General features: G+C 36.0%; 1 protein-coding gene across 3 annotated transcripts in view; it reads right to left on the minus strand.

Moving 5' to 3' along the window:
* Window positions 1-27,586, minus strand: part of SHPRH (SNF2 histone linker PHD RING helicase) — a 124,149-nt gene that overhangs the window by 87,727 nt on the left and 8,836 nt on the right. For 2 of the 3 annotated variants that reach the window (XM_072643640.1, XM_072643638.1), the window contains exons 2-9: window positions 21,668-22,335; window positions 18,700-18,829; window positions 14,156-14,374; window positions 8,976-9,054; window positions 8,070-8,220; window positions 5,423-5,528; window positions 4,157-4,413; window positions 2,369-3,046 (exon numbers count right to left, since the gene is read on the minus strand). In XM_072643640.1, coding sequence (XP_072499741.1) covers window positions 2,369-3,046; window positions 4,157-4,413; window positions 5,423-5,528; window positions 8,070-8,220; window positions 8,976-9,054; window positions 14,156-14,374; window positions 18,700-18,829; window positions 21,668-22,303 — 2,256 coding nt within the window. In that variant the 5' untranslated portion in view covers window positions 22,304-22,335. Of the gene's footprint in view, window positions 1-2,368; window positions 3,047-4,156; window positions 4,414-5,422; window positions 5,529-8,069; window positions 8,221-8,975; window positions 9,055-14,155; window positions 14,375-18,699; window positions 18,830-21,667; window positions 22,336-22,661; window positions 24,405-27,586 lie in introns of those variants that run through there. The other variant, XM_072643639.1, reaches the window with a different exon arrangement.

Raw genomic sequence — 27,586 nt, forward strand, 5'->3', positions numbered from 1 at the left:
AAAAAAGACAAAGCAAAGCAAAAAAGCAAAGACTTTGGGTAATATTTATATTTGTAGTTACTTTAATCAGCTGATGAAAATTCCATCTGTCTACTTAACAGGTGTCTATATATATTTAACTAACATGTTATATTTAAGTTGGTCTTAACCTAACCAATAAATGTTTATCAAAAGATGTAATTTAAAAAGTCATTATAGTAGCCTTCAACATTCTTTGTGATTCATTAGATTTTTAAGAATACGACTATGTCGTTAGATATCTTGTGGGGGAAAAGTTATTAACTTGACAATATTGACACATATTTTAATTATATAAACTTGACAATATTGACACGTATTTTAATTATATAAACAATCTCAAAGGAAATAATCAGTAAACTCTGGGGAATAAGATAGGAAAAAATGAGACATGAAATGTATGGTATATACCCTAATAGAGTTATCTTTTATCATGAACTTCTAAAAAAAGAAGTATAAACAAAAAACAAGTAATTCTCTGTTGAAGTGAGCTATCATGGAATCTCATTTATCTAGAACACAGCTGCAAAACAGGAAGTGGAAAAAAAAAAGACTCTCAGAAGTAAAACAGATTTTATAAAGTCCATGCATTAAATTTCATGCATACACCTTGGGTTATTCATTTAAGCCTTACTTCTTTTTATTTTATACCCAACTCTAACAAACTTTCTAAGCCCAAAATAGAGTATAAGCAATAAATTAGGAGTAAAAACCACTGCTATGACAAATACAGGATAGGTAGGTAGGTCAATGGATAGAGAGCATCAAGGCCTAGAGTCAGGAAGACTAATCTTCCTGAATTCAAATCTGCCCTCAGACTTACTGTGTGACCCTGGGCAAGTGACTTAACCCTGTTTGCTTATGTTTCTTCATCTGTAGAATGAGCTAGAGAAGAAAATGGCAAACCACTTCAGTACTTTGCCAAGAAAACCCCAAATGTAGTCATGAAGGGTAGGACACAACAGAAAAATAACTAAATGAAGATGACATATACATTGAGAGCAAGAAGTGTTAGCTAACAATGAGAAAAGCCAGAAAAATTATATGAAACAGAAACAATAATTCAAAACATCCTAATGACAACTATATGACCTTAAGTTACAAGTTCTTTGAGCTTTAATCAACTAATTCAAGAAGACAGTGGTGGAGTTAGAAGGTAGGGAAATAGAGAAAGTAAAAGATATTGTATAAAGAGCACTTTACATGACTGTACAAAGCCAAACTACATGTGTACTCATCATCTCAGTGTTTAGTATCCATGGACAATTACTTTATAAAATATAAAATATCTAAAATAACAATAGCTGGTATTTGTATGACATTTAAAAATTGTTTTACACATCTCAGATGTATTATTTAATCCTCACAGTTCCATGAAGTAAATACTTAGATGTGATCCCCATTGTACAGATAAAGACTATGACATTCAGAAACATTAGTTAATTGTTACACAACTAGCAATTGTTACACAACTAGCAAAAGTCAGAGGTAGAAATGGAATCCAGTCCTTGTCTCCAAATGGACTTGCCTCCAAGTCTACCAGTGCACTGAAATATTAATAAATCATTGCATTGAGAAGTAAAGACTACTCACTTTTCAATTTTGTGGTGATTTTTAGGTTGGAGAACAAAAAAGTTGTATTTTTGGTTACTTCTCAATTACAATCAATTAACTAATTGGGAATGCATTCCTTAAATTCTGCCTTTGGGTGTTACATTTTTGTTCCCATACTTACGGTAAGTATATTCTATATTTCACATATTCATATATATAAAAAAGAAGCTTGATTTTTAGATTTCCTTGTTTATTTAAAATCTTTCAAAATATATGCTTATTGACTGCTGTCATAGCACATGTATACATGTTTATCTTCCAAAGTACGCAACTTTTTTCCTTTTGCCAATATTCAAAAGAAACACAGTATTTTATGCCTAATCATACTGTATTTCCACTTCTGGCTAAATATGAATTATCCCCCTTTGCACCTAGGACTTTCCAATTAGTTTATTACATGAATACTAAAGTTTTCTTGAGATGGCATGACAGATTCTGAATTCTTAAATGCATATATAAAGATCTATTCATCTATATTTTTTGGCTTTTTGCATCTTTCCACTCAACTGCTTTACTTTTTGAGCTTCCACTGTTCAAAAAGAACAATATAAAACCATAAGTCCTATTTCTAAATTTATTTACAATTGCCTTAAAATTTCTGCTTTAAGATTCCTCTACAATTATCTAATTCTAAAGTCTTTTGGTAGGTTAAAAGATATGGAAGGTTCTACAAACATTTCAGAGAAACTGGAAAAAACCCCATATTTTCTGTCTTTTCAAAAGACAACCATCTTACCAAGACCTGAAGAGAAGACGATCTCACATGTCTGTTGATTTCATCCACCCACTGGTGACAGATTGAACTTGGAGAGATGATCAAAGTTGCTCCCGTGGAAACTGGTTTCATTGCAACTAGGCAATGGGGGCAGTAAAAAGGCTTAATTTTCAAGTTTTCCTCCTTGTAGTTCACACATTCTGCATGTTGCCACAGGTGGCACTTTAGACACTGAACACGGGCTTTACAGTCTACTAGGCCAAGTTCACCACAAATACACTCAAAGCGATACTCAGAAGTATTGAAGGGACTTACAGAATTGGCATGTAGTTTCTCACAATCAGCATGGTCTTGAGATTCAGATACCTTGTCCTTCATATTATCTTCAGAATCTGTTTTACTTTCAGAGACAGTAGCATGAGTACTTGGGCAATCACTGGATGAAGGACAGTGTCTTTGCAAATCAGCAGCATTTGATGCTTCAGCTTCAGGCTGAAGTTTTTCATTCGAGTGCTGGTCAAGTTTCTTCCTCAGTCTACCATGGTATCTATTGACCTCACAATAATTATGCTCATCCTCAGTCATGTCCAATGATAGGGATTTTTCTCCCTTATTTTCAGAAACTGTGTCATTACTCTCTGATTGATGTTTTTCTTCATCAGAAGGTTTATTCTGACTCTTTTTAGGACTCTTTGTTGCCTATTGCAAAATCAATAAAGAGAAGGGTTTTTTAATGGCACTCTAAATCTAGAGGAAATAGAAATAAAGTAGAAAAATACAAATGGTTATTTTTTATTAAGTAAAATTTCAATTTTCTAACATTGTTACTCTTACTCCTGAGTAATATCATTCAAGAACAGTTTTTATCTCATGCCACGTAAACATCCTTAAATGGTTTCCTGGTCTTCCAAAATAAGTAAGGATGTACTGCTAAGTCAGGTGAAAGAAGGAAAGAAGAAAGGAAGGGAAAGAAAGAAAGGAGAGAAGGGAAAAAATGGAGGAAGGGAAGGAGGAAAGAACAGGAGACAGGGAGGAAAGGAAGGAAGGAACAGAAGATGAGGGAAGCGCTTAACTCCTTGCAACTTCATTGACAGAAATACTTCAACTGCTGTTTAAAGCAAAAGGTACAATCCTTTTTACCCCCTTACTTGACAGTCACTTGATCTTTCTCCTCTACTTTCTCTACTTTTGAAGCCCTAAAATTCATGGCAGAGAGTGCAGTGGCTCATAATGCACTGATCTGAAGGAAGTTTTCATTCAGAAACCAAATAAGAACAATAAGGTAGACCGATCATCTAAAGGTATCTTCCCTGTCATAGCAGAGGATTAAAATACTTGAGAACCACCACTTTATGAACCAAAACTTCTTGGTTTGCTACTTCTTAAAAGATGAATGTCTTTCATATTAAATATAATGACTACACTAGGGTCTGCAAATATATACACACAGTTATTTATAAAGAAACTATTCATTTCAATTTGCAAATATTTCAGCGATTATTTTTTCCTAAAAGTAAAATGATATTCGTGGCTCAATGAAAACAAAACATTTAGTTATTTTAAACACCATCAGCCTTGCCACTTAAACATTCACAAATCAATTAAGAAAAAGGAAATCCAAATCAGAATTAGAAAGTATACATTAGTATTTTATAAACTAAATCTTCACCTTCAAAACCTCCTAAAGGCAGATGCTATATCTTTCTAAAACAATGAACAGAGAACAGACACTTTAATATTTATTGGTGAAAAAAAAAAAGATGTTAATGGGCCCCTTTACTCCAAAAATAATAAAATTCATTATTTTACCTGTTTTTTAGTTCTATCGCATGTCTTCTGTTCCTTATAATTCTTTCCCAGTTTAAAAGATCCAGCCAAACCATGACCTTTGACTTGTTCCACAACTTGTTCTGCAATTAATTTTTCCAAATTTTTCTTCAGAAGCCTCCGATTCCGCTGTACGTCGTACCTGTATATGGTGCTGACATACTTGAAGATGGCAATGATGGAAGCTCCCTTCTTCACATTCATTTCTTTCACAGCTGCTAGTATCATCACACGCAAACCTACATAGAGAAGGACACAGTGATTCAAGTAAAATAAATGAAAAAATTCATAGGGAAGGGGGTCAACATGGAAAATAAGGGTTTATTGCAAAAATGCTCACCAACAAGTGTACAAAATTATTTAAAGTACTTTCATCAGTAACTGAAATGACTTCTATATTCAATGATTAGGAAATGACTGAAAAGATTGTGGCACATTAATGTAATGAATGATGATAATCAACTGAATCAAATTTTGGTTATCAGAAATGACAAATGGGAAGAATATGAAGAAATCTGACGACGTTTATATGAACTGAAATAGTAAAGACAAAAAATCAGAACATATGACTACAACTTTTATTTTAAAAAATCTAACTTTGATAAAAATATAGGAGAAAAAAGACAGGAAGGACACAGAAGAAAATAAGATACCAATATTTTTATTTTATTAAAGTTAATTAGCCTTTCTTCATTTTAGTAACCTATAAATAGTTTGCAGTTTATCAGTTTCATGTCTGATTAAATATTTTATTTGGATGGTTTGTTGATGATTGGTTATACACTAAACACTTTAAAAAATACAGAACTTGTAAAGAAAACTAAGCTGTCAATAATATGGAATTCATCATCATAATGCTAAATTGTAAAGACATAAATGCTACTCATGTTAAACTAGGGATCTTGAAGTCTGTGACTCTCCATATGATTTGATACTAGTTACCACAACATTAGCTTTACATTTAAATATGAAATATACATAGTATTCTAATATGATAAAAAAGTTTTCAAAATAAACTTTAAAAACTAGAAAAAATCAAACATAGTAAACTTTGCCAAAACATTAATTGGATGAAGAGGAAATTAATAACCTTAAGAACTATATTAAATCAGAAGAATTACCAAAGGTGTTTTCGAAGACTACAAGAAAGGCATCAACAAACATAAAGTGTCTCTATTGGAAGGTTTCCAAGAATTATAACAAACATCAGAAATATAAGTATTTAAAAATATAGTTACAAATACTTACTGGGGTACTGTACTTTTTCCTTAGATTGAAACTCCACCACCTTAAGTTTCTTCTTTTTGCTTCCTTCAACAGGTTGTGGAGGTATGAAGTAATTTACCAGTTTTCCCTGATATGAACAATATTCAGCAGTCACCCATTGGACTTTCAGGTTCATCATTACAGACTGCTTATTAATATTAAGCTTTAAATTTGGATATAAGCTATCAGATTATAAGGAGATACACAATATATGATATACACTATGAAAGGAATTAATATGTATGTACTTACACACAAACTGGACTTTTTTTATCCTACCCAAAGTTCGGAGTCTAGCTATTCCCTTTCTTAATGATATTTTAAATACTCAAAAATAATGAACCTTGTACATTTGCATGATGGGATGGAAAAGCATTGCTTTTAGAGGCAAAGGATGACCTGGGTTCATTTTCTGCCTCGGCACTTACTACCTGCTGTGACATTGGGGCAAATTACTTCTTAACATCTCTGGTTCTCTGCAAAATGAGGGGTTGGACTAGAAGTGGGTAAGGAACCTGTAGCCTTGAGGCCTCATTTGGCCCTCTAGGTCTTCATGTACGTCCCTTTAACTGAATCCAAACTTCACAGAACAAATCCCCTTAATAACAGGATTTGTTCTGTAAAACTTGGACATAGTCAAAGGGCTACACCCAAGGACCTAGAAGGCCACATGTTTCCCATTCCTGGATGATCTCCAAGGTCCCTTTCCAGCTCTAATCCTATGATATGAATACAAACAGTTATTTCATATAATGCAGTATAGTGATTGTCAACTTCACCCATTAAATGTATAATGGTATCACAATAATCAATTAAAAAAACAATAAAAATTTCCCTTTCTCTACCAACAAAAGGTTACTGCTATATTTTGCTGAGTTATATTTTTCTAAGTAGGAGTGATAGAACTAAACAGATCTATTCACATTTTCTCATTCACTTCTACTGGTGATCAAGAACACATACTCATATGAGGCTTGGCTAAAGACAGGCATGCATTATGATCTTCAAATGGAATGCAGCTAATAAAACTACATCACATTTGTCCGTTATACTTTAACTATCTAATTACAGACCAATATTTTTTCAATAAGCAAGTGAAAAGACATCAACAATATTCACTTAATTATAAGAAATTAAAGGAAATGTCCCTTTGCAAATAAAGAGGGCACTACCAATATGCCTTGAATGGTTTACTCAGTAAGGAGAGGGTGGACTAAGCCAATCATGCATTCAGATCAGGGTCCCCCAGGTGATCTTTGAAATAACTGTTTGGGATAAGGCATTAGGTGGTCTGTAAAATATAGATTTTTTATTTAAACTTAATTCAACAAATATTTACTAATCATTTTCTACATGAGAGGCACTGTGCTTAGTATACAATGAGGAAGAAAACAGTTCTTGCCTTCAAGGAGTTAGTAATAATAAAAACTGACATTTACATATTTCTCTAAAGTATTTCACATACTTTATCTCATTAGAGCCACACAACAACCCTGTGTGGCACATGCTATTATTTTCCACATTTTACAGAGAAGCAAAATGAGGCTGAGACTGGTTAAGTGACTTGCTCAGTGACACAACTAGTAAGTGTCTAAGGCAGGATTTGAACCCAGGTCTTCCTGATTCCAAGTCCCAGTGCTCTTTCTACTGCACCAGGATGCTTATAATCTAATGAGGAGGTAAGATGTAAACAAATAAATATGATACAAAGTAGATGGTGAGAAAGGCAAAAGAGAAATTTAGAAGAAATGCATTAAAAAAATTTAAGGTGAAAGTTCCACTATGGGGATCAGAAAAATCTTCAAGGACAAGTTGGCACCTGGGCTGGGCCTTGAACAAAGAGAAGGATTTTGACAGTGGAGAAAGGGTATTACAGGTACATGGGATGGCTTTTATAAACAGCCAACAGTCCTCTGTTCTGGGAGTAGATTTTAGGAAATAAGTTTGGAAAACTAAGATGGCAGCTGGTAGAAGGTTCTAAATGCTATACTAAAGAATTGAAATTTTAGGTATCATATAAAACTTTGGGTTTGCCAATCTCAAATTGGGTTTCTTTTGCAAATAAATTCTAAATTTGAATTTTTCAGAGGTTGAGGAAAAGTCAATTTTGGTAGAGAGCAATGGCCTAAGAATACATAATCCACTCAAAAAAGTTCAACTCTTAAGCATACTGTTTACTAAGGTATTCTAGATAAATGTAAAGGGTTCAGGTACGGGTTGGATCACATGATCTCTTAAAGTCCCTTTCAATTCAGATTCTTAAGTCTGTCACATCGCTTCATTAAGTCCCCTTACAAGTAATTTATGTTGTAACTTCAGGAAGGCTTCTGGAAATAATAAGAAAAGTAGTAACAATCTTGCAGGTAGCAGATTACAGTCAATACTGAAGCAAAGATGTTTTTTATTGCTATCCTAAGGCAGAAATGAAAAAGGGTACATTTCCGTTGGCCAGTACTGGTGGCAATTAGCTTAATTCACAAAAAGATCTAATCCTTCCAGGTTAACTATCTTCAGTTCCACAAAATATTAAAAGCTTTGACTTCTGTGTCAAAACAAGCATTCAGGACATGTTGCTTTTCTTGAACATAATAAGTCCCTTACTTCCCTAAGCCTTCTATGGTCATCCTACCTCAGGCAGTGTTAGAACATCCTGTTTGACATCTTGTCGAGTGTGTGAAAGAATCAGAGCCAAAACCTCCACTGTTTTCCCCAGACCCATCTCATCTGCTAAGATGCCACCAGGCCACTGTGGCCCAGCATTTGGGTATTCACGGATGATGCTAAAGGAAAAGTCAAACAAAACAAAAATTATGTCAAAGTAATTCAAATAAAAATCATACTGGTAACTACTCTAAAGAAAACAGGAAGAAATGCATTAAAATGGAAGATTCTTGAGGCTATGTTACTATGTAAAAAGTGAAAGTATTTAAGAGTTCTAGAAATCTAAACACAGAAACTATGATATTCAATCAAAAAAGGCAACTAAGTTATAATACCAACTAATCCTGCAATAGGAAACAATAAATTATGCTGGTGATTATAATTTTTCTTCCCTATGGTTAAAATAAGAAAAATGCCCATCTCCTCTTTACTGTGACCTTCAAAATAATCTCTGAAAAGAAAAGATAAAGAACAGTAGTCATTCAGTTATTAAATCATCAAATATTTCCCAGTGATTACCAAAAACCTTTTAGCACAGAGGTATACCTGAATTAAAAAAAATAAAATAACTGATCCACAATGAACACGGTGACACTCAGTCTCAAATTATGCTCACTCTAATTCTTTATATTATCTTGAATCCAATATCTGGCATTCGCTAAATGAAAAGGGACAAATGCTATTTATTCTGTATTTATCCTACGAGTAAAAGCTTTTAGCAAGATTTTCACTAAATATTCTTTCATTAGGCAATGTTATAGATAGTGAGGTTCTCAACAAATCTCTTCTGTAGGCTTTCAGTATGGATATATACATGGGAATATGGGTTGTGGGAAAGGGAAGCAGCATATTTACAAATATAAAATTGCCTTACCAGCCTGTAAATGGATTATAGTAGAATTTCATCCCTTCTGTCGTAATGACCTCTCTCCATAAGAAATGTAAAGTATTTTCTAAAGAAGAAAAGAGCCATAAGAACATTTTCTCTCTTGTTTTCCTCCCAATGATAATACCTTGCATTTAAATAGTGCTTTACAATTTTTCAAAGCCTTTCACACACATGGTATATAACCCCTTAGGATCCTTCTGTGACTCGAGCTTATTACCCCTGACTGCCCTTCCTCAGCCAGGCTAGCCTGCTTGCTCTTCCTTACCCCTCAGCCCCAGAAGTGCTGCTTCTCCTTCCCTGGAAGGCACTCCTTTCTCACCTCTTAAAATCCTTTACTTCCAGCCAAGATCAGCCCAAATACCATCTCCCACAGGAGGCCTTTCTTAATTTCCTCAATTGCTACTGCCTTCCCTCAAAATGATTTGTATTTAATGTTCCATATTTTGTATTCACTTCTATGAATTCCCCCACCGCCTCACCAAAGAACAAAAGAGACTTTTTTCCTTTTATCCCCAACCCCTAGCACATGCTTGCTACGGACACTTTAAATGCTTGCTTATTGACTGATACTTTCTTTACAGATAACTGAGACTCAAAAAGGTTAAGATGCTTGACTGGTAAATGAATCCATGTCTACACCAGGATACTATCCTAGGTCCCTTAAAATTTCATGCCAACACTGAGACAGCGTACAAGAACCCCTTCTGTTTATTTCTACCAATAATTCCCATTTAGCTTGTCTTACTAGAAATATTTTCTAGGTAAAAAAGGCGAAAGAAAGATGACAAGAATGCTTCATAACATGATAGGAAGTGATCTGAAAGAGGAAATTGGTATGCATAATTTTAAAAACATTTATTGAGCAAGGTGCAGGGGAATATAGTATAAAGGGGTCTACTTTGGAATCAGGAAAACCCAAGTTCAAGTTCTACTTCTGAAACCTATTTTTTTAAAATTTATTTATTTAACTTTTAACATTCATTTTCACAAAATTTTGGGTTCCAAATTTTCTCCCCATTTGTCCACTTCCCCCCACCCCAAAACACCAAGCATTCTGATTGCCCTATCACCAATCTGCCCTCTCTTCTATCATCCCTCCCTTCCCTTGTCCCCATCTTCTCTTTTGTCCTGTAGGGCCAGATAACTTTCTATACTCCATTACCTATATTTCTTATTTCCTAGTGGCAAGAACAGTACTTGACAGTTGTTCCTAAAACTTTGAGTTCCAACTTCCCTTCATCCCTCTCTCCCCACCCATTCCCTTTGGGAAGGCAAGCAATTCAATATAGGCCATATCTGTGTAGTTTTGCAAATGACTTCCATAATAGTCATGTTGTCGTGTTGTGTAAGACTAACTATATTACCCTCCGTCCTATCCTGCCCCCCATTGCTTCTATTCTCTCTTTTGATCCCACCCCTCCCCAAGAGTGTTGACTTCAAATTGCTCCCTCCTCCCATTGCCCTCCCTTCCATCATCCCCCCCACCCTGCTTATCCCCTTATCCCCCACTTTCCTGTATTGTAAGATAGGTTTTCATACCAAAATGAGTGTGCATTTTATTCCTTCCTTTAGTCGAATGTGGTGAGAGTAAACTTCATGTTTTTCTCTCACCTCCCCTCTTTTTCCTTCCACTAAAAAGTCTTTTGCTTGCCTCTTTTATGAGAGATAATTTGCCCCATTCCATTTCTCCCTTTCTCCTCCCAATATATTTCTCTCTCACCGCTTAATTTCATTTTTTTAAAGATATGATCCTATCCTATTCAATTCACTCTGTGCTCTCTATCTGTGTGTGTGTGTGTGTGTGTGTGTGTGTGTGTGTGTGTGTGTGTGTAATCCCACCAACTACCCAGATACTGAAAAGTTTCAAGAGTTACAAATATTGTCTTTCCATGTAGGAATGTAAACAGTTCAACTTTAGTAAGTCCCTTATGACTTCCCTTTGCTGTTTACCTTTTCATGCTTCTCTTCATTCTTGTGTTTGAAAGTCAAATTTTCTTTTCAGTTCTGGTCTTTTCATCAAGAATGCTTGAAAGTTCTCTATTTCATTGAAAGATCATTTTTTCCCCTGAAGTATTATACTCAGTTTTGCTGGGTAGGTGATTCTGAGTTTTAGTCCTAGTTCCTTTGACTTCTGGAATATCATATTCCATGCCCTTCGATCCCTTAATGTAGAAGCTGCTAGATTTTCTGTTATCCTGATTGTATTTCCACAATACTTGAATTGTTTCTTTCTAGCTGCTTGCAATATTTTCTCCCTGACCAGGGAACTCTGGAATTTGGCCACAATGTTCCCAGGAGTTTCTCTTTTTGGATCTCTTTCAGGCAGTGATCGGTGGATTCCTTGAATACTTATTTTGCCCTCTGGTTCTAGAATATCAGGGCAGTTTTCCTTGATAATTTCATAAAAGATGATGTCTAGGCTCTTTTTTTGATCATGGTTTTCAGGCAGTCGCATAATTTTTAAATTGTTCCTCCTGGATCTATTTTCCAGGTCAGTTGTTTTTCCAATGAGATATTTCACATCATCTTCCATTTTTTCATTCTTTTGGTTTTGTTTTGTGATTTCTTGCTTTCTCATAAAGTCATTAGCCTCCATCTGCTCCATTCTAATTTTTAAAGAACTATTTTCTTCAGTGAGCTTTTGAACCTCCTTTTCCATTTGGTTAATTCTGCTTTTGAAAGCATTCTTCTCCTCATTGGCTTTTTGAACCTCTTTTGCCAATTGAGTTAGCCTATTTTTCAAGGTGTTATTTTCTTCAGCATTTTTTGGGGTCTCCTTTAGCAAGGTGTTGACCTGCTTTTCATGCTTTTCTTGCATCTCTCTCATTTCTCTTCCCAGTTTTTGCTCCACCTCTCTTACTTGATTTTGAAAATCCTTTTTGAGCTCTTCCATGGCCTGAGCCCATTGAATATTTATTTTGGATGTCTGGGATACAGAAGCCTTGACTTCTGTGTCTTTCCCTGATGGTAAGCATTGTTCTTCCTCATCAGAAAGGATGGGAGGAGATATCTGTTCACCAAGAAAGTAACCTTCTATGGTCTTATTTTTTTTCCCCTTTTCTGGGCATTTTCCCAGCTGGTTACTTGAATTCTGAGTGTCCTCTCCACACCCACCTCGCCTCCAGATCTGCCCAGCCAGTGCTTGGGGTCTGAGATTTAAATACTGCTTCCCAGCCTCAGGGCTTTGGGTGGGGCTGCTATTCAGTGTGAGATTAAGTTCAGGTGCTCAGATGGGGGCAGGGCTGCCACTCAGGGCTCAGTTCCCTCAGGGGGTTTATGCGGAGACCTTCAACAATGGATCCTTCAACAATGCCTGCCCTGGGAGTCCCAGTCTGCTGCTGCCTCCTAAGGGGGCCTGAGCTACGGAGACACCCCGATCCCCTCTCAGGCAAACCGAAAAGCCCATCTCACTGACCTCTGGCACCTGTGGGTGGAGGGACCTGTGCTGCCACTGGCGATTCCTTCCCTGAAGCCTGCTTGGATCTGCTCCTCTCAGTGCCTCGAGGCCAAGGTGGGGCTGGGCTCTGCTCCAGGTCCGGTGCATGAGGGACCTTTCCTGTCAGTTTTTCAGGCCTCTCTGGAACAGAAATCTCCTCCACTCCTTTGTTGTGTGTTGCGTGGCTTCTGCTGCTCCATATTTTGTTGGGGGTTCTTCTTTACAGGTATTTTATGGGCTGTGGGTTTGGAGCTAGCATATGTGTATCTTTCTACTCCACCATCTTGACTCCTCCCCCCCTTCTGAAACCTATTAACTGTGAAAATGGGCAAGGCTTTAACTTCCGAGTGTTACAAGGCAGTATGTAAGTCTATAAATTACGAAAGAGTTGCTGATCTACACAGATACAGAGTTTCCATACCAAGAAATCTCAACACAAATGAAATCATTGATTGGAATCCCACCCTCCCAAAGAGGCAAGATTTTCTCAAAATCCTCAAAAATAATTTTATGATTAAACACTGAACAGAGATTGCAGCTCTCCTATCCTTAGGTCTCAGTGCTTCTCAAAACAAATTATGCTTCTCCCAAAATAAGACCATACCTTTTCCACAAACACAGGCAGAAGAGATTTGGCCTCATTCCAAATATTAAATTAAATTAAAATATGGCATTTTCTTTTAATAAGATCTACCATCATATATCTTTTTACTGACCACTACTGTTCCTAGCTTAACCTAAAAGTAAAATAAATGTATCTGAAGAAAAACACAATAGCGAAGTAGAACATGACAATTTAGGGGATGGTCTCATGTGTAATTTATTTATTTTCTAACACATAACTTAAAATTCCACTAAATTTAGCAAACATTTATTATCTACAATGTGCATGGTACTGTGCTACAAGCTAGATATTCCAAAAGTTAAACTGACACACTCCCCTGACCTAGAGGATGTTATAATCTATTGGAGAAATACAATGCACATACAAATGAAGTATAATGGAAATGAGAAGGTGTAGGAGCAGAGAAGATTTTAAAAAGTTATGAAAGAAAATAAGAGAAGTCAAAAAATACTTTTAGCTAAGGAAGGAGATAAAGGGACGGGCTACACGGAAGAGCAATTTCTGGAAATTCCCTGCCTTTTTGAGAATAAGTAGTCCCTGAATAATGAATGGGAAATTGCCCAAAAGAACAAGGCCAAGGAAGGCAGATAGTATTTATTGGGGAATATTATACAAAACCAATGACATCTTCCCTTTTCTCTACCTCACCAAGAAAATATTATTTAAAACATAGGATTTTGGAGCTAGAAAGGCCCATTGAGATGAATAATCTAATCTAGCTCCTTCTTTTTACAGGGAAGTCACAGTATTCTTTACCATCTCTCATCAGGTTTTTGAAAGCCATTCCTAGAGGAACTAACCCACTAGTGACTGGATTTCTTGCCTCTTAAACTGGATCAAGACACTTTAATATGGTACAGGAAGAAGAATCACTGTGATATATTTTACAAATTAAGCCCTAATCATACATGAATGATACTGATTACCTAAATTTCCAAGGAATTCCTTAAAAACAAATTTTGTGCATAAGCCCTTCTGTTTCATTCTTTACCTTCTAACACCCTGCTTGGTAACCAATTCTCTCATTACCCTCCCTGCTCCCCTCATCCCTTCCAAGAGCACTAAGATTGCTATGTGCCTTCATTTTAAGTATCTTATACTTGCCACTGGCAGGAGAGTTTCTGAAATTTTCTCGTAGCAGCATCCAATTAACAGCCTCACTTTGGTATGGCCTCAGGACAGGGATCAGTGCAGGGTGCTGCACATCTTCTTGTAGGTGCTGAGCCTCTTGTTGGTGTGTATGTCTCACAAAGTCATATAGCTCCTCAATGTTCTGTCTCTCCAGCTCACTATCAGACTCTTCTTCATCCTCCTCCAAAATATCTGTGCAAACCGAAAAGGAAGCATTCATTAAAATCTGATTTATTTTTAAAAGATGGGAATAAGAACTCACAGTACTTTTAGCACATCTGTGACATACCTATATTCTAATGAGATTTTTCATCATTATATCTTCTTACTACACAACTTCAGAATGTAAACAGGACTTTTCTACCATTACCCCACATAAGGTAGCATTAATCAATACTAGGTGCTGGGGAGTTTCCAAATGTTGATGGAACATTAGCCTGGCTTTCACAGAGCTGGAGGTCTAGCAAAAGGGAAAAGGTCCTAACCATAAATGACTATAATACATCTTCCAGTTCCTGACCTTTTCCTGATATGGACAAATTTATATATTATTTAATATTTTATGATTATGGCAGAAAATATTACAACTGAAGTTCAACTCTTAGCAATAGAAGCAACAGGGCAAAACAAGCAATAGAAAAGATCAGACAAGATAAAATGGGCCATTTTGGCTATGTAAAATTAAAAAGGTTTTGAATAAACAAAATCAATACAGTAAAGATTGGTAAGGAAATAGATAATTAGGGGAAAAAAACTTTGCAACAAGTTTTTCCAATAAAGATTTCCTAGTCAAGTTTTAAAAGGAAATTATTCAAATTTGAAAAGGTAAGAGTCATTCTCCAATACATAAATGATAAAATTATATGAATAGGAAGTTTTAAAATGAATAAATCCTAGTTATCAACAAGTATATGAAAAAATGTTCCAAATTACTAATAATTGAAGAAATGCAAATTAAAATAATTCTGAGGTTCTATCTTATATCACTCAGAAGCAAAAATGGCAAATGTTGGAGGGACTGCAGGAAAAAAGGCTCACAAATTCATCACTGGAGATTGTTAATTGGTTAAGACATTAGGGAAAGCAATTTGGAACTTCCCCACCAAGTTACTAAACTATGCATATACCCTTTGACCAAGCAATACCACTGGTAAGGCCTACATCAAAGTGATCAGAGGAAAAGAACATATATGGACAAAAATATTGAAAGCAGCTCTTTCCATGGTAGCCAAAAGCTGGAACTGTGGGAGTGACTACCTATTGTGAACATCTAAACAGATTATGATATATGAATGTAGTGAATTATTACTGTGCCATAAGAAATGATGAAATGGATAGTTTCATAGGAGATGGGGAAGAACTCTATTAACTATCAAGAGTAAAGTGAACATAATTAGGAGAACAATTTTTATACGACATTATAAAGAAAAATAATTTTAAAAGTCTTTAGAACTCTGATCAATGCAATGATAAAAACATAAATGCAGAGTCAAGAGTGTTAAACCTGAAGAGAAAAGGATACTTGGAGGTGACATACTGACTTAGAAAATCACGTTAACATTATCATTATTGTACTGTATTTTTATTTATTTTGTTAAACATTTCCAGTTGTTTTCATCCGGGGCTGCATACACCAATTTGACACTTCTGGTCCAGAAAACTAAAGACGAAACATGCAACTCTTATTACGGAGGTAATAGATTTTAAATGCAGGATGGGACACACATTTTTGGACAAAGCCAATGTGGGAATTTATTTGCTGAACTATCATGTTATGAAGGTTTTCTTATTCTTTTTAAAAAATTTTGTTCAGTGGGGGGCAGTGGGAAGGGAAGATAATAAATGATAATAAAAATTCATAAAATACTTTTTTTTTTAAAAAAGAAGTAAATGTATACAGTATGCAGCAATGAAAGGAGAAGCAGGACATGGCAACAATACTGGGCTTAGAAATAACCATTGGATTAAGTTAAACCAGGTACAGACTACGGTCATAAGGAAATAATATTTGTAAAAAACACAGCACAGTACTTAGCACATACTAAGTACTATATAAATGCTTATTCCTTGGCCCTTGTCTAAGCTGCAAATACAGTGCAAGGATGTCAAATTTATAATCTTACAAGTCCGTGTCTTAGAGATAGCACTCTCTACCCCTATAACACAGCTAGTTCTACCAGGAGAATCAGGCTGTGACTAAGGTCCAGAGTCCCTTGGCTTTGTCCTGCAACATCACTCCATGAAGACTGGGAACAGAATAATTCATCTACCACAGATTGTTATATGCACTGCTAGCAAATTCCTACTACCTATTATTGCTCCTAGTCTGGTACTGCTTAATTACTAGTTATCTGGAAGTCAATTATCCCCAACATCCATCTCTTGTTCTCTCGTATCCATCTTCTTCAATCCTACCACACCTATGTCCCACTCTTCCTCCAAGTCTTCCCAATCTTTTCATTTTGCCCTACAGGACTCCCCTCCCATAATGAACACAAGCCTTCATTCTGCACCTTTTCCTTTTACTCTTTCCATCTGTATGCTATCAGTGAATCTAGACCTCCACCAAACAACACTGTATCCCTGGACATTTGAGTTAGTCTATTTTTAAAGGTGCTATTTTCTTCAGCATTTTTTCTGGGTCTCCTGCTGACTAGTTTTTCATGATTTTCTTTTATTGCTCTCATTTCTCTTCCCAATTTTTCCTCCATCTCTCTTACTTTATTTTCAACATTCTTTTTGAACTCTTCCATGGCCTGAGACCACTGCATATTTATTTTGGAGGTTTTGGATGCAGAAGCCTTGACTTTGATGTCTTCCTCTGATGGTATGCATCGTTCTTCCTTATCCAAAAGGATGGAAGAAAATACCTGTTCACCAAGAAAGTAACCTTCCATAGTCTTATTTTTTTCTTTTTTGGGCATTTTCCCAGCCAGTTACTTGACTTTTGAGTCCTTTGTCAACACGGGGATACACTCTGGGGACCTGTGAGTTCTCAGTTCCTCCAGTGTGGCACAATCAAGGGCCTGCACTCTGGTCTTGGAGCTACCAAAGCTTTTCTGCCCAGGATCTGCAAGTAGAATTCCCTTTCCAGAGCCTCCACCAGCTCCAGTCAGCGCTCTTCCTCACCCCATGGTCACCATTCAGGGCTGAGACCCAGATCAGCGGCTCAATTCCTCCAGAAGCTTTAGGCCGAAGGCTCCGAAAATGGATGCTGCTGCTGCCACCACCACTGCCTGAAGCTGGGGCTAGGAGAGGACCCTGCTCCCTTCTCACCCAGGTGGAAAAGCTTTCTCACTGACCTCTGAAGCTATCTTTGGTGTTTGTGGGTTGAGGAATCTGAGAACTGCTGCCGGGATTCCACCCCTGAGGCCTGCTCCAGTCCTCTTCCTGCTGGTGCTGTGTGGCCAAAGCTGGGCTGGGCTCCATGGACTACACTGCGCTCCGTGCCCCATGCGATAGACCTTTCCTTTTCCAGGCTGCCTTGGGCTCGAAATCTCTTCCACTCTGTCATTTTGTGGCTTCTGCTGCTCTAGAATTTGCTTAGATTCATTTTTTACAGGTATTTTATGCGCTGTGGGGTAAGAGCTAGAGTAGGTGCATCTTTCTACTCTGCCATCTTGCCTCTGCCCCTGCGAAGTGATTTTCTTTAGGTATAGACTTGACTATGTCACTTTTACACCTATAACTCTTTATTGCCTTTAAAACTCGTGATTCCCTGTTGCCTCAAGGATCAGATGTAATTCCCTTTGACTTTTAAAGTCCTTCACAACCTGGATCCAATTTCTCTCTCCAGTCTTATTATACATCACTCTTCTTTCTGATCTTCATGGCCCAGCCAAAGTGGCCTTTTCCTTGTTCCTCATACATGGTACTCCATCACCCATCTCCATGCCATTGTGTGGAATGCACTCTTTCCTCACCTCTGCCTCGCAGAAGTCCAAGACGCAGGTCAAGAACCAACTTTTATACACTTTTCCTAAGCCAAATCCCTCTCAATTGCTTAGGAGTGTCATCTCTGTCTAATTAGCTTGTACTTATTTGAGACTTTGTGTGTGTACACATATATGTATGTATGTACTTGTTGTATCCCCTTATAGAATGCAAGCTCCTTCAGACAAAGAACAATTTCATTTGTTCTATTTGTTCCTCCAGCACCTAGTAAAATGCCTCACTCACAACTGATTAAAACAAAAGGTGGACTAGTTAACACTGAAAAAATTTCTATTACCCTGAAAGTGCTTTATAACTAAAGTTTAGATTTAAATGAGGGGTCACAAACCAGTCTCTACCATTCTTCTTATTTCCACACTACTCTCTAGTAATCAAATATTACTAACAAATATAATGTAAGTGATTTCAATGTGGTCATCTATTATTATTAATTTTGTCTAAAGTGATTCAGTATAGTTAGTTATTAAACTACTACTCTTAGTTTTGCTTGGCATAGTTCTTATAAAACTAAAATGTTGGCAAGAAGTAATAGTTCAAATATAGGACTTTTAGATGGAAATTACCTGGAATTATAAAGTTGTAAAACTTTTCCATTAGTTTCTGGATCAGCTGATTGGCCTTTTTTATTCTTCCACTTCCATCACTGAGAAAATCAGGCTTGGCTAAGCCAGATTCCAAGAGATATATTCCAACCTACAGAAACATATTCACCAATAATATAAAAAGTTTAATTTACCAATATTTAAAAGGACATTATGACAAAAGAAGAAAATGTATTTGATGAACATGAGTGTTCTTTTTAATCATTTTTCGATGAAAATTGCAACACCTCCTTTTACAATAATGTTAGATATAGTACCTATTATATATATGCTAATATGTACTATATTCTTTTTACAGTAAGTATCAATGTACATATACATAGATATTTTTCCACTAAAATGGGAAACAAGGGATAACAGGGAAACATAAATCTATCTAGGGTCTTAGAACTTTTCATTAATCTCTAAAGCTCTCAACACAACAACAAAGCTCATATCCATTTACTAAAGGATGACTCATTCAGAATTACACAGAAATAAGTGAAAAAGTAATTAAAATTCCTAACTTTTTTCTTTCAGCAATTTCTCAATTTTGAATCAAGGCTACTATTTCATCTTTTGGTAACTGCAGGGGAAATATACAAAAAAATGAAGAGGAAATTTAGGATTTGCTTTTCTTTCAATAATTTATTTTGGGACCTATGCATCTTTGGTCTAAAAGAAAAAAGGAGGCGGCTGTAGTCTCATTTCAATATCACTATTTATTACAGAAGGGCAGCTAGGTGGCATAGTGGGTAAAATGCTGAGCCTGGAGTAAGGAAGACTCATCTTCATGAGTTCAAATCTAGTTTCAGGCACTCACTAGTTGCATGACCTTGGGTAAGTCATTTAAGCCTGTAAATGAGCTGGAGAAGGAAATGGCAAATAATTCCACTATCTTTGCCAAGAAAACTTCAAATGGGGTCACAAAACATCAGACATGACTAAACTGACTGAACAACATTTAATACAGAAGGTTAGTACAATGGGATGTGAACAAGTTTGCATCACCATCAATGGGGGTGGAAGGAAAAGAAATATGCATGTTAGACTCCTATAGAAGCCAGCTGACTTACCATTCAGGGATCTATCTAATCTGGGTTAGAAGCAGTGGGAAGTATTATTAGGTGCTACTATTTAAAGTCTTTGGGCATTTTATTTTTTTTACTGGTAATAGTAATTGTAATAATATTGCAATAATAATAATACCTGAAATAGAGAATTTTTTCTTCTCTTTATTTTCAAAGTAATTGATCTCATTTGCTGCCTCTCCTCCAACCCAGAACCTCATTATCATGTTTATGACCTTTCACTGATTAATGATCCTGATTACTCACTTGGAGTGACTGTCTGACTTCAGGCTTTTTAAACAAGAACTGTGCCTTTACATTGATTAACTAGGCCAGAAAGGCTCACAAAGAAAAATGAAAAATGTCAGCAAAAGGAGACAAAGAAGTACTGGTTAATTCTTCTCTCTATCCCAGCCAGCTTGTTGCTTCTTTAAATCAAAACTGTCTGACCATGAAAGAAAAAATGCTTGACAAACACTTTGGATTACTTTTCCAAATGAGAAAAAAATGAGGTAAGAGATATGGTAATTAATGCAAGGAAAACATCTTTCTTAACTTTCTTCTCAAAGTATACATATGGAGAAATATAAGAAGATGAAAATACTCTTGTAAATATGTTGCAATAATTATGAGAGGCTACATTGTAGGAAATAAGAGTTAAGATTTTAAGTATTGCTCTAATACTCAATAGCCATATGACTTTGGGGAAGTTAAGTAATCTTTTAGGCTCAAATTCCTCAGCTGTAAATGGGGATAATAATATATACGCTATCTTACCAGGTTGTTTTGGGCAAAGTACTCTGTATACCGTAAAATGTTATATTAAAATATGAGCCATCACCATAATAACAAGAGAAAACTAAACTCAGTAGAATGAATGACAAAGCAAAGAGCCACTAATTTGCCTCATAAATGTTTATAAGCCATAAGTAAAACGTTACTTTTAAAATTAGTAAGTAAAAAAGGTTTTCAAAAACTAAAATCCACAGAAGACAAACTCCTGTTATAGGAATAAATTCTTGTATTTTTAGAAGCTAAAGAATGATTAATAGATTATGAACACCATTTTAGTACTTTCTGTTTTAAAAAATAAATAGGATCTATCCTAACATTTGTGCATGCTTCTTGTTAGAAAGTTGGATTTTTATAATACTCTTCTTTTGAAGAGCCCCAAGAAAACTTGAAGCTTGGTCAAAATATCCCATAAATCTTTAAAACTACCAAAAAATCCTAAATATATTAGATTTCAAGAGGGTGAATGCTTCTATAGACAGTTTGATAAGGTAGAAAGAACAATGAATTAGAGATCAGGAAAACTGGATTCTAGATTTGAATGCTCTGCATTCTCTCTAGCTGTCCTCTCTGTCCGGAATGCTCCTACTCCTCATCTGCCCTCTGGCTTCTCTGGTTTCCTTCAAGTTCCCAACTAAACTCTCATCTGCTGTACAGGTAGCCTATCACAACCACTCTTAATTCTACTGCCTCTTCTCTCACTTAACTAGTTCCCATTTATATTATATACAGATTTCTTTGTACATATGTGCCTGTTCTCTCTCCTACAGCTGGACCTGTCTTTTGCTTCTTTTTGTATCCCCAGAGCTTAGTACAGTGCCTGGAACATAGCAGCTGCTTAATAAATATTTATTGACCTGTTATTTCTCTATGTTACCTTAAGAAATTAAGTCTCTTAACTTTGTGTGCTTCACTTTCTTCATCTGTAAAATAAGGGTCTTGACTAGAGACTATCTCTAAGGTCCTTCCCAGCAATAACATTCTGCGAAATATGCAGAAGTTTATGCAAGGTTTTCATATCTTTTTTAACCCATAAAAACTTATTGCTAAGTTAAGATAAATTAAAGTAAGCCACCATTATTGAGCACCTTGATGGTTTGAATCCCTTCAGGTCTGTGGTAAAGTTCTACTATTCTCTTCTTTTGCAGCCACCTCAGATCTTCTAACATTTCACTACTGAAGGATGATTCCACCAAAATACTCTTTTCAGAAACAGTGTCAGGCTCATCAAGTCCTTTTTGTTGGTCTTCCACCTCTTTACACTTTGGATGAACAGAGATCTGCAACTGATCCCTTGAATCTGCTGTCATTAAAGTAAACTTTCTTTCATGAAAATTTTCAATTAAAATCTCCTCAGCAAGAAGCTGGAGCGTTAGCTCACCTAAAAATGCTTTCCAAGAATTAGTTGGGTGATAAGGAGAAATGACAACATTTAATTTTACAAATAAAGATGGCAAAATACAGGCAGTTTCCTCTTCATCTGTTAATGAACTCACTGACTTTGAACATCTTCTTTTGGTCTTGTGTTCTTCTTCCTCTGGACTATCATCATCTAAAATAATTAAAGGAATAGATGAGGAACTTGGGCCTGGGATAGGCTCATCATCATCATCATCAAGGATAATCACTTCATTTTTTCGGTCTTCATGCATATTCCAACGGAGTTGTTGCTGCTTGTCCTCATCCACCCTGACTGGAGGAGCACGCTTCCGCCGACTACTCATTCTGAAGCTTTCTTAGGTGAGCAACACAAAACCTAGAAAACAAATATAATAAGTAATAATAGTCTCATTCCACCAAAAGGTTTAGGTCACAAATATGCTGTCAGATAAAGAACTCATCCATGCTCATAACCTAGCTTCTGTTGGAATAAACAAAGCAAGAGGCTTTTTAAAAATCCGCAAGCACTACTAGCAAATATATAAACTATAACTAATATGGTAAATATTTTTTAGAAGTTAAATGGGTTTTAATATATACATTTAGCCAAATCATTTTGATTAAAATAATACAATCCCTACCAAATAAGAACAAATTGTTGTGGAAGGCAAATCATTTTGATTAAAATAATACAATCCCTACCATATAAGAACAAATTGTTGTGAAAGGCAATTTTCTCAAAGACTTGTGAAAAGCTTGTTTTTGGTAATGGGCCATTCCTTTTCTCATCACTTAAAACTAAAACAGACAAACAAACAAATAACAACAATTTTAGTTGTCAAAATATTTCATTTCAGTCTTCAAAGGCATTCAAAATCTTCTCCTAACCCAATATTAAATTTATAAAAACTAAACAAAAATCCAAAACCTTATCTTCCTCTTAGAAGGGATAGATAGGTAAGGAAAGAGGCAAGGAATGAGACTTAAAAAGTATTAAAAAATGAGGCCTAAAAAGAAATCAACTAACACTTAAGTGCTGTAGGACTCAACATTTAAGTGAGTAAGTAAAGTGAGTCCATTGTGTAAAATCCTTCCATCTTGTCCCTGTTCCTTATCTACTTCAGGGTCTTTCTTACTAACAGATATGGCAACCTCTCCCCCAAAACATGAAATGTTTTAATTGTATGTCTTTCTGATACCCATGGGACAGCCTAAAGCCACTTGGAAAAGTCCCTTGCTTCTTTACCCCTATATATAAAAGCCCATCTCCATGACATGTAGACCCCTTAATCATAGTCTCATGTGGACTACCTACACAAGAATACTCTGGGTAATTGCTATCTGTTGAACTTCATTGGTGATTGCTATTTGTTGAACTTCATTAAGTTTTTGTTATTTCCGTCGAACTTTGGTATCTAGATTTGACCCTACAGTGCCTATACTGAAAGTTATGATGTCCTGTAACCCATTATTCCTAGCCCTGCTTATCAATCAGTATCGGGGGAGGCAACACACAGTCTGCAGCTTTTGTACAACCTGCTATCCAGCACGTATCCCTACCTGTCAGCACATACAGGCAATTGGGGAAGAGCTGAAATGCAATGGCCCATGGCATGGACCTATCTTAATTGTCTTTATCTCATTATGAAAGTTATCAATAAAAGCTGGCCCCATTTTGAAACCCTTGCTGATCTCCAGTTATCTGCCCATCAACATAGTATTCTCAATAAACTCTTCTAATTCTTTTTCTTGAGCTTTGCCTCATTAATCAAGATGAAAGCTGGAACAACAAGGGCTCAGAATGAGATGTGGGACCATGCTGAAAACTGATAAAATATCCAGATTTGCAGGACATTGTGGTCCCTTGGATCTTTTATGTGTAATTATTTTAAGACTATGGTAAAAGTTTAAAAATGAGAAATGATATAACAATTTTGAAGACCAACTGATAGCTAAATATGGACTATTTATTTGACAGGGGAAATTTAATGAGCTGTTACCTCAAAAGCAAAAGGTTCTGTTCATTTTGTTCTTCATTATTTCATGCAGGTCTTTCTGCATTCTTCTAAAATTACTGAGGTCATCATTTCTTATAGTACAGTAATATTCCATCACAATCATATACCACAACTTGTTCGGTCAATCAATGGACATCCCTACAATTTTCAGTTCTTTGTCACCACGAAACTAGTTACTATAAAAGTTTTAGAACATATAGGTTCCTTTCCTTTTCCTTAATCATCTCTGGGTCAAAGGGATAGGTAGTTCAATAACTCTTTGGGCATAATTCCAGATTGCTCTCCAAATAATGAAGAGAGAAATGAACAGAACCAAGAGAACATTGTATATATTAATAGCAATATTGTTTTAAGAATGACTTTGAGTCAATAAATTATTCTATTATAAATACCCAAATTAACTGAAAGGACATCCGAAGATACCATCTGCATCCAGAGAAAGAATTGATAAATACAAGTATATAGAGAATAATTTTACACACACACACACACACACACACACACACACACACACACGTGTATCTAATGGTAGGTATCTATAGGGTGGGAGGAAGGGAAGAAGAAAAAGGGAAAAAAAGAAACTAACATGACAATTTTGTTGTATATTTGAAAGGAATAGCAAGTTGTGCGTAGCAGATTTATAGTTTCACATGCAAATGTACTATGTTATGGAAATGCTTGTTTTATTCCATAAATTAAAAATATAATAAATTAAAAGAAAAAAATTGAAAGTGAGTCAAAGAGTTCCAGGAGACTTTGATTTAAGCCACTGAGAGTAAAGGAAGCTAAGGCTAGTGTGAACAGACTCTAGAACCTGGCAGAATATGAAGACTCAGCAGAGGATCAAAAGTACAGTTTTGTAGGAGCTGTTTGAAGAAACCACCATGGAGAATAGTCAACTGACAAGAACGTTTATGCTCTTAGTTTCTGATGGGCTGAATAAAGAGTCAATTATTTCCTTTCTGTGACACCTAGAGCTTAGAAGAGGTGAAACCTCAAGTAAATACTTCTTGTTTTTCACTCACCCACTCTAGTTTATGACAAAGAAGCTGAAAAGGGAAAAGAGTTATGCAGGAGGTTTAATTAGATAGTACAGATGCTAGAATTGTGTGCCTTGATCTGAGAGTCAACCGGAACTGTTTTTCTGTGAGCTATTTGCTACCATTTGATTAGACAGCAGCACAACATCCTGGTGAGTGAATAGCTTGGTTTATCTTTATGTGCCAGAGAGAGTCAGCTTGATGAGGTTTGCAATTCTCAGGCTTAAAGGAAACTATTAACCAAGTCAATAGTGTAAGACTTTTCTAACACTCATTTAAAGGCAACTATAAACTAAAAGAGCTTGTAAAGGCTACATCAGTTTGACACTAGAAAAAGTGCCCAGACAAGAACAGTAAGGACTAGCAGAGAAGCTGTTAGCAGGGAAGAGACTTCATAGGGGTGCAGATGTTCTTGAATGGACCACTGAAACCAAAGCTAGCAGTCCCTAGCTAGTTCTCCTGAGCATACTGGTCTTCCTCCATCATGTGCTTCACAGCTAGGTTCTTGTAAGTATATATACTCTCTTCCCCTAAGCTAATGGATGTACAGGTGGGAGAGTGACCCAAGTTTATATATGAGATTGTAATGTATGTATTATTACTACATTCGCTTTAATATGTGAGTACCAGTGGTGGTAATGTTATTTCTTTTGTCTTATTGTTAACTAAATGGTTATATTTAAGATCTAAAAGTATAATTATTGTGAGTGGCTATTTACTTCCTGTCTTCTGTTTATAGTTAAATACTTACAAACCATTAATATATACACATATGTATATACACACACATATATAGGGGGAAAGAGAGAGAGATTCATATGGGTATATATCTATGATGGCCTAATGGCTTGCAAACTAATCAAAAGAGTTTCAAACTGATATGGGAGAGGGAGAAAACTGCCTACACATATCTACCATAAAATAGGTACAAATTCAGAAGGTATGAGATAAAATTCAAGTGAGGAATCGGTAATACAGCACATAGCTTAAGATGTTTAAATGCAAATCCACAAACTATGGGTTACAAACAAGGAGTATTGGAGATAAATTTGATCTCATGTGGCATTAAGATTTGATGAGATGGTAGTCATTACTTCCTTATTTAGAAGGAACACAATAGGTCAAGGGGGTCAGGAATGGAATAGTACTGAATATTATGAAGATATACTAAAGTACTGAAAACCAGAGGATCAATCATAGTAGAGAACATCTGAAAATCATTATTGTTATCAGAGTACAGCACAGACTTCATGGACAGCGTACAGCACAGACTTCATAGACAGAAGAAAATGATGAATGGGGCAGCTAGGTGGTGCAGTGGATAGAGCACTGGCCCTGGAGTCAGGAGTACCTGAGTTCAAATCTTCCTTCAGATACTTGACACTTAGCTGTGTAACCCTGGGCAAGTCACTTAGCCCCAACTTCCTCCCCCACAAATTATGATGAATTCAAAAAACAGAGCATAGGTTGGTATAGTGGCATTATTACTGAAGTTATGCAAGACTTGAATTATGTGGATGAAAAGAGCTCAAGGAGCTCTTTCTCTAATCTTCTTTAATGATAACTTCATCTTTTAAGAGATAGCGGAATCAACGAGAATTTGCTAAACCAGATCTCATTTTCACCATGAAGAAGAAACCAGTAGTCAAAGTGGAAATGATAGGAATTTAGATGGGAGAAGTGGGCACTGAATCGTAGAGTTCCTGATAGGGGAGAGGAAAGCTGCGAATGATCTTATTGCTCTCCTAAAATCTAGATGCAGCAAAAAAAAAAAACCAGTAGACAATCATTTATGACTTATTTTTTATTGTTAATAGCTAGGTACTGTGCTAAACAATAGGGATCAAAAGAAAAAGCAAACCAAATGCTTGTTTAAGGAGCTTAGGAAGATTAGGAGCTTACATTTTGTAAAAGGAGAGACAACAGGTGTATGTGTGTGTACACACCCGTATCCCCTCAATATATACATATAAGTATTTATACATATGCATACATACATATATGTATATGCACATATACACACATGCATATATACAGATCAGAATAAATACAAAGTACCTTAGAGGGGACCACAAAAGCTGCTGGGGGTACTGGGAAAGGACTCCTAAAGCATTTGATCTGAGGCTTAAATGAAGTAGGGGATTCTAAGAGGCAGAGGTGACCAGCAAGAATATGGGGAAGGGGAAGAATGGGGTATAGAGCAAAGTCATGAAGCCTAGAGATGGAGCATAGCACGTGAAAAACTCAAATAGGCCAGTATGGTAAGACTACAGGATGTGTGGAAGGGAGTATTATGTACAATTTCAAACAAAAAGATACAATTTAAAGGGAAGATAGGAATCTGTAGCTTAAAATTCTATGCCCTCACATTCAAGCCAAACTGTCCCTATATACACACTACATTCTAGAGCCAAGGCTCAGATAACATTTCTAGCAAATTTGCCAACGATTCAAGGCCAGGAATGATGGTTATTAATATACTGAATGAGCAAGTAAATATTCAAAAGGAAAAAAGATCTTGTCAGGCTAAAACACTTCACCAAACCTATTAGGATGAAATATATATAAT

The sequence above is a fragment of the Notamacropus eugenii genome, chromosome 2 (assembly GCF_028372415.1).
Source record: "Notamacropus eugenii isolate mMacEug1 chromosome 2, mMacEug1.pri_v2, whole genome shotgun sequence".
NCBI lineage: Eukaryota > Metazoa > Chordata > Mammalia > Diprotodontia > Macropodidae > Notamacropus > Notamacropus eugenii.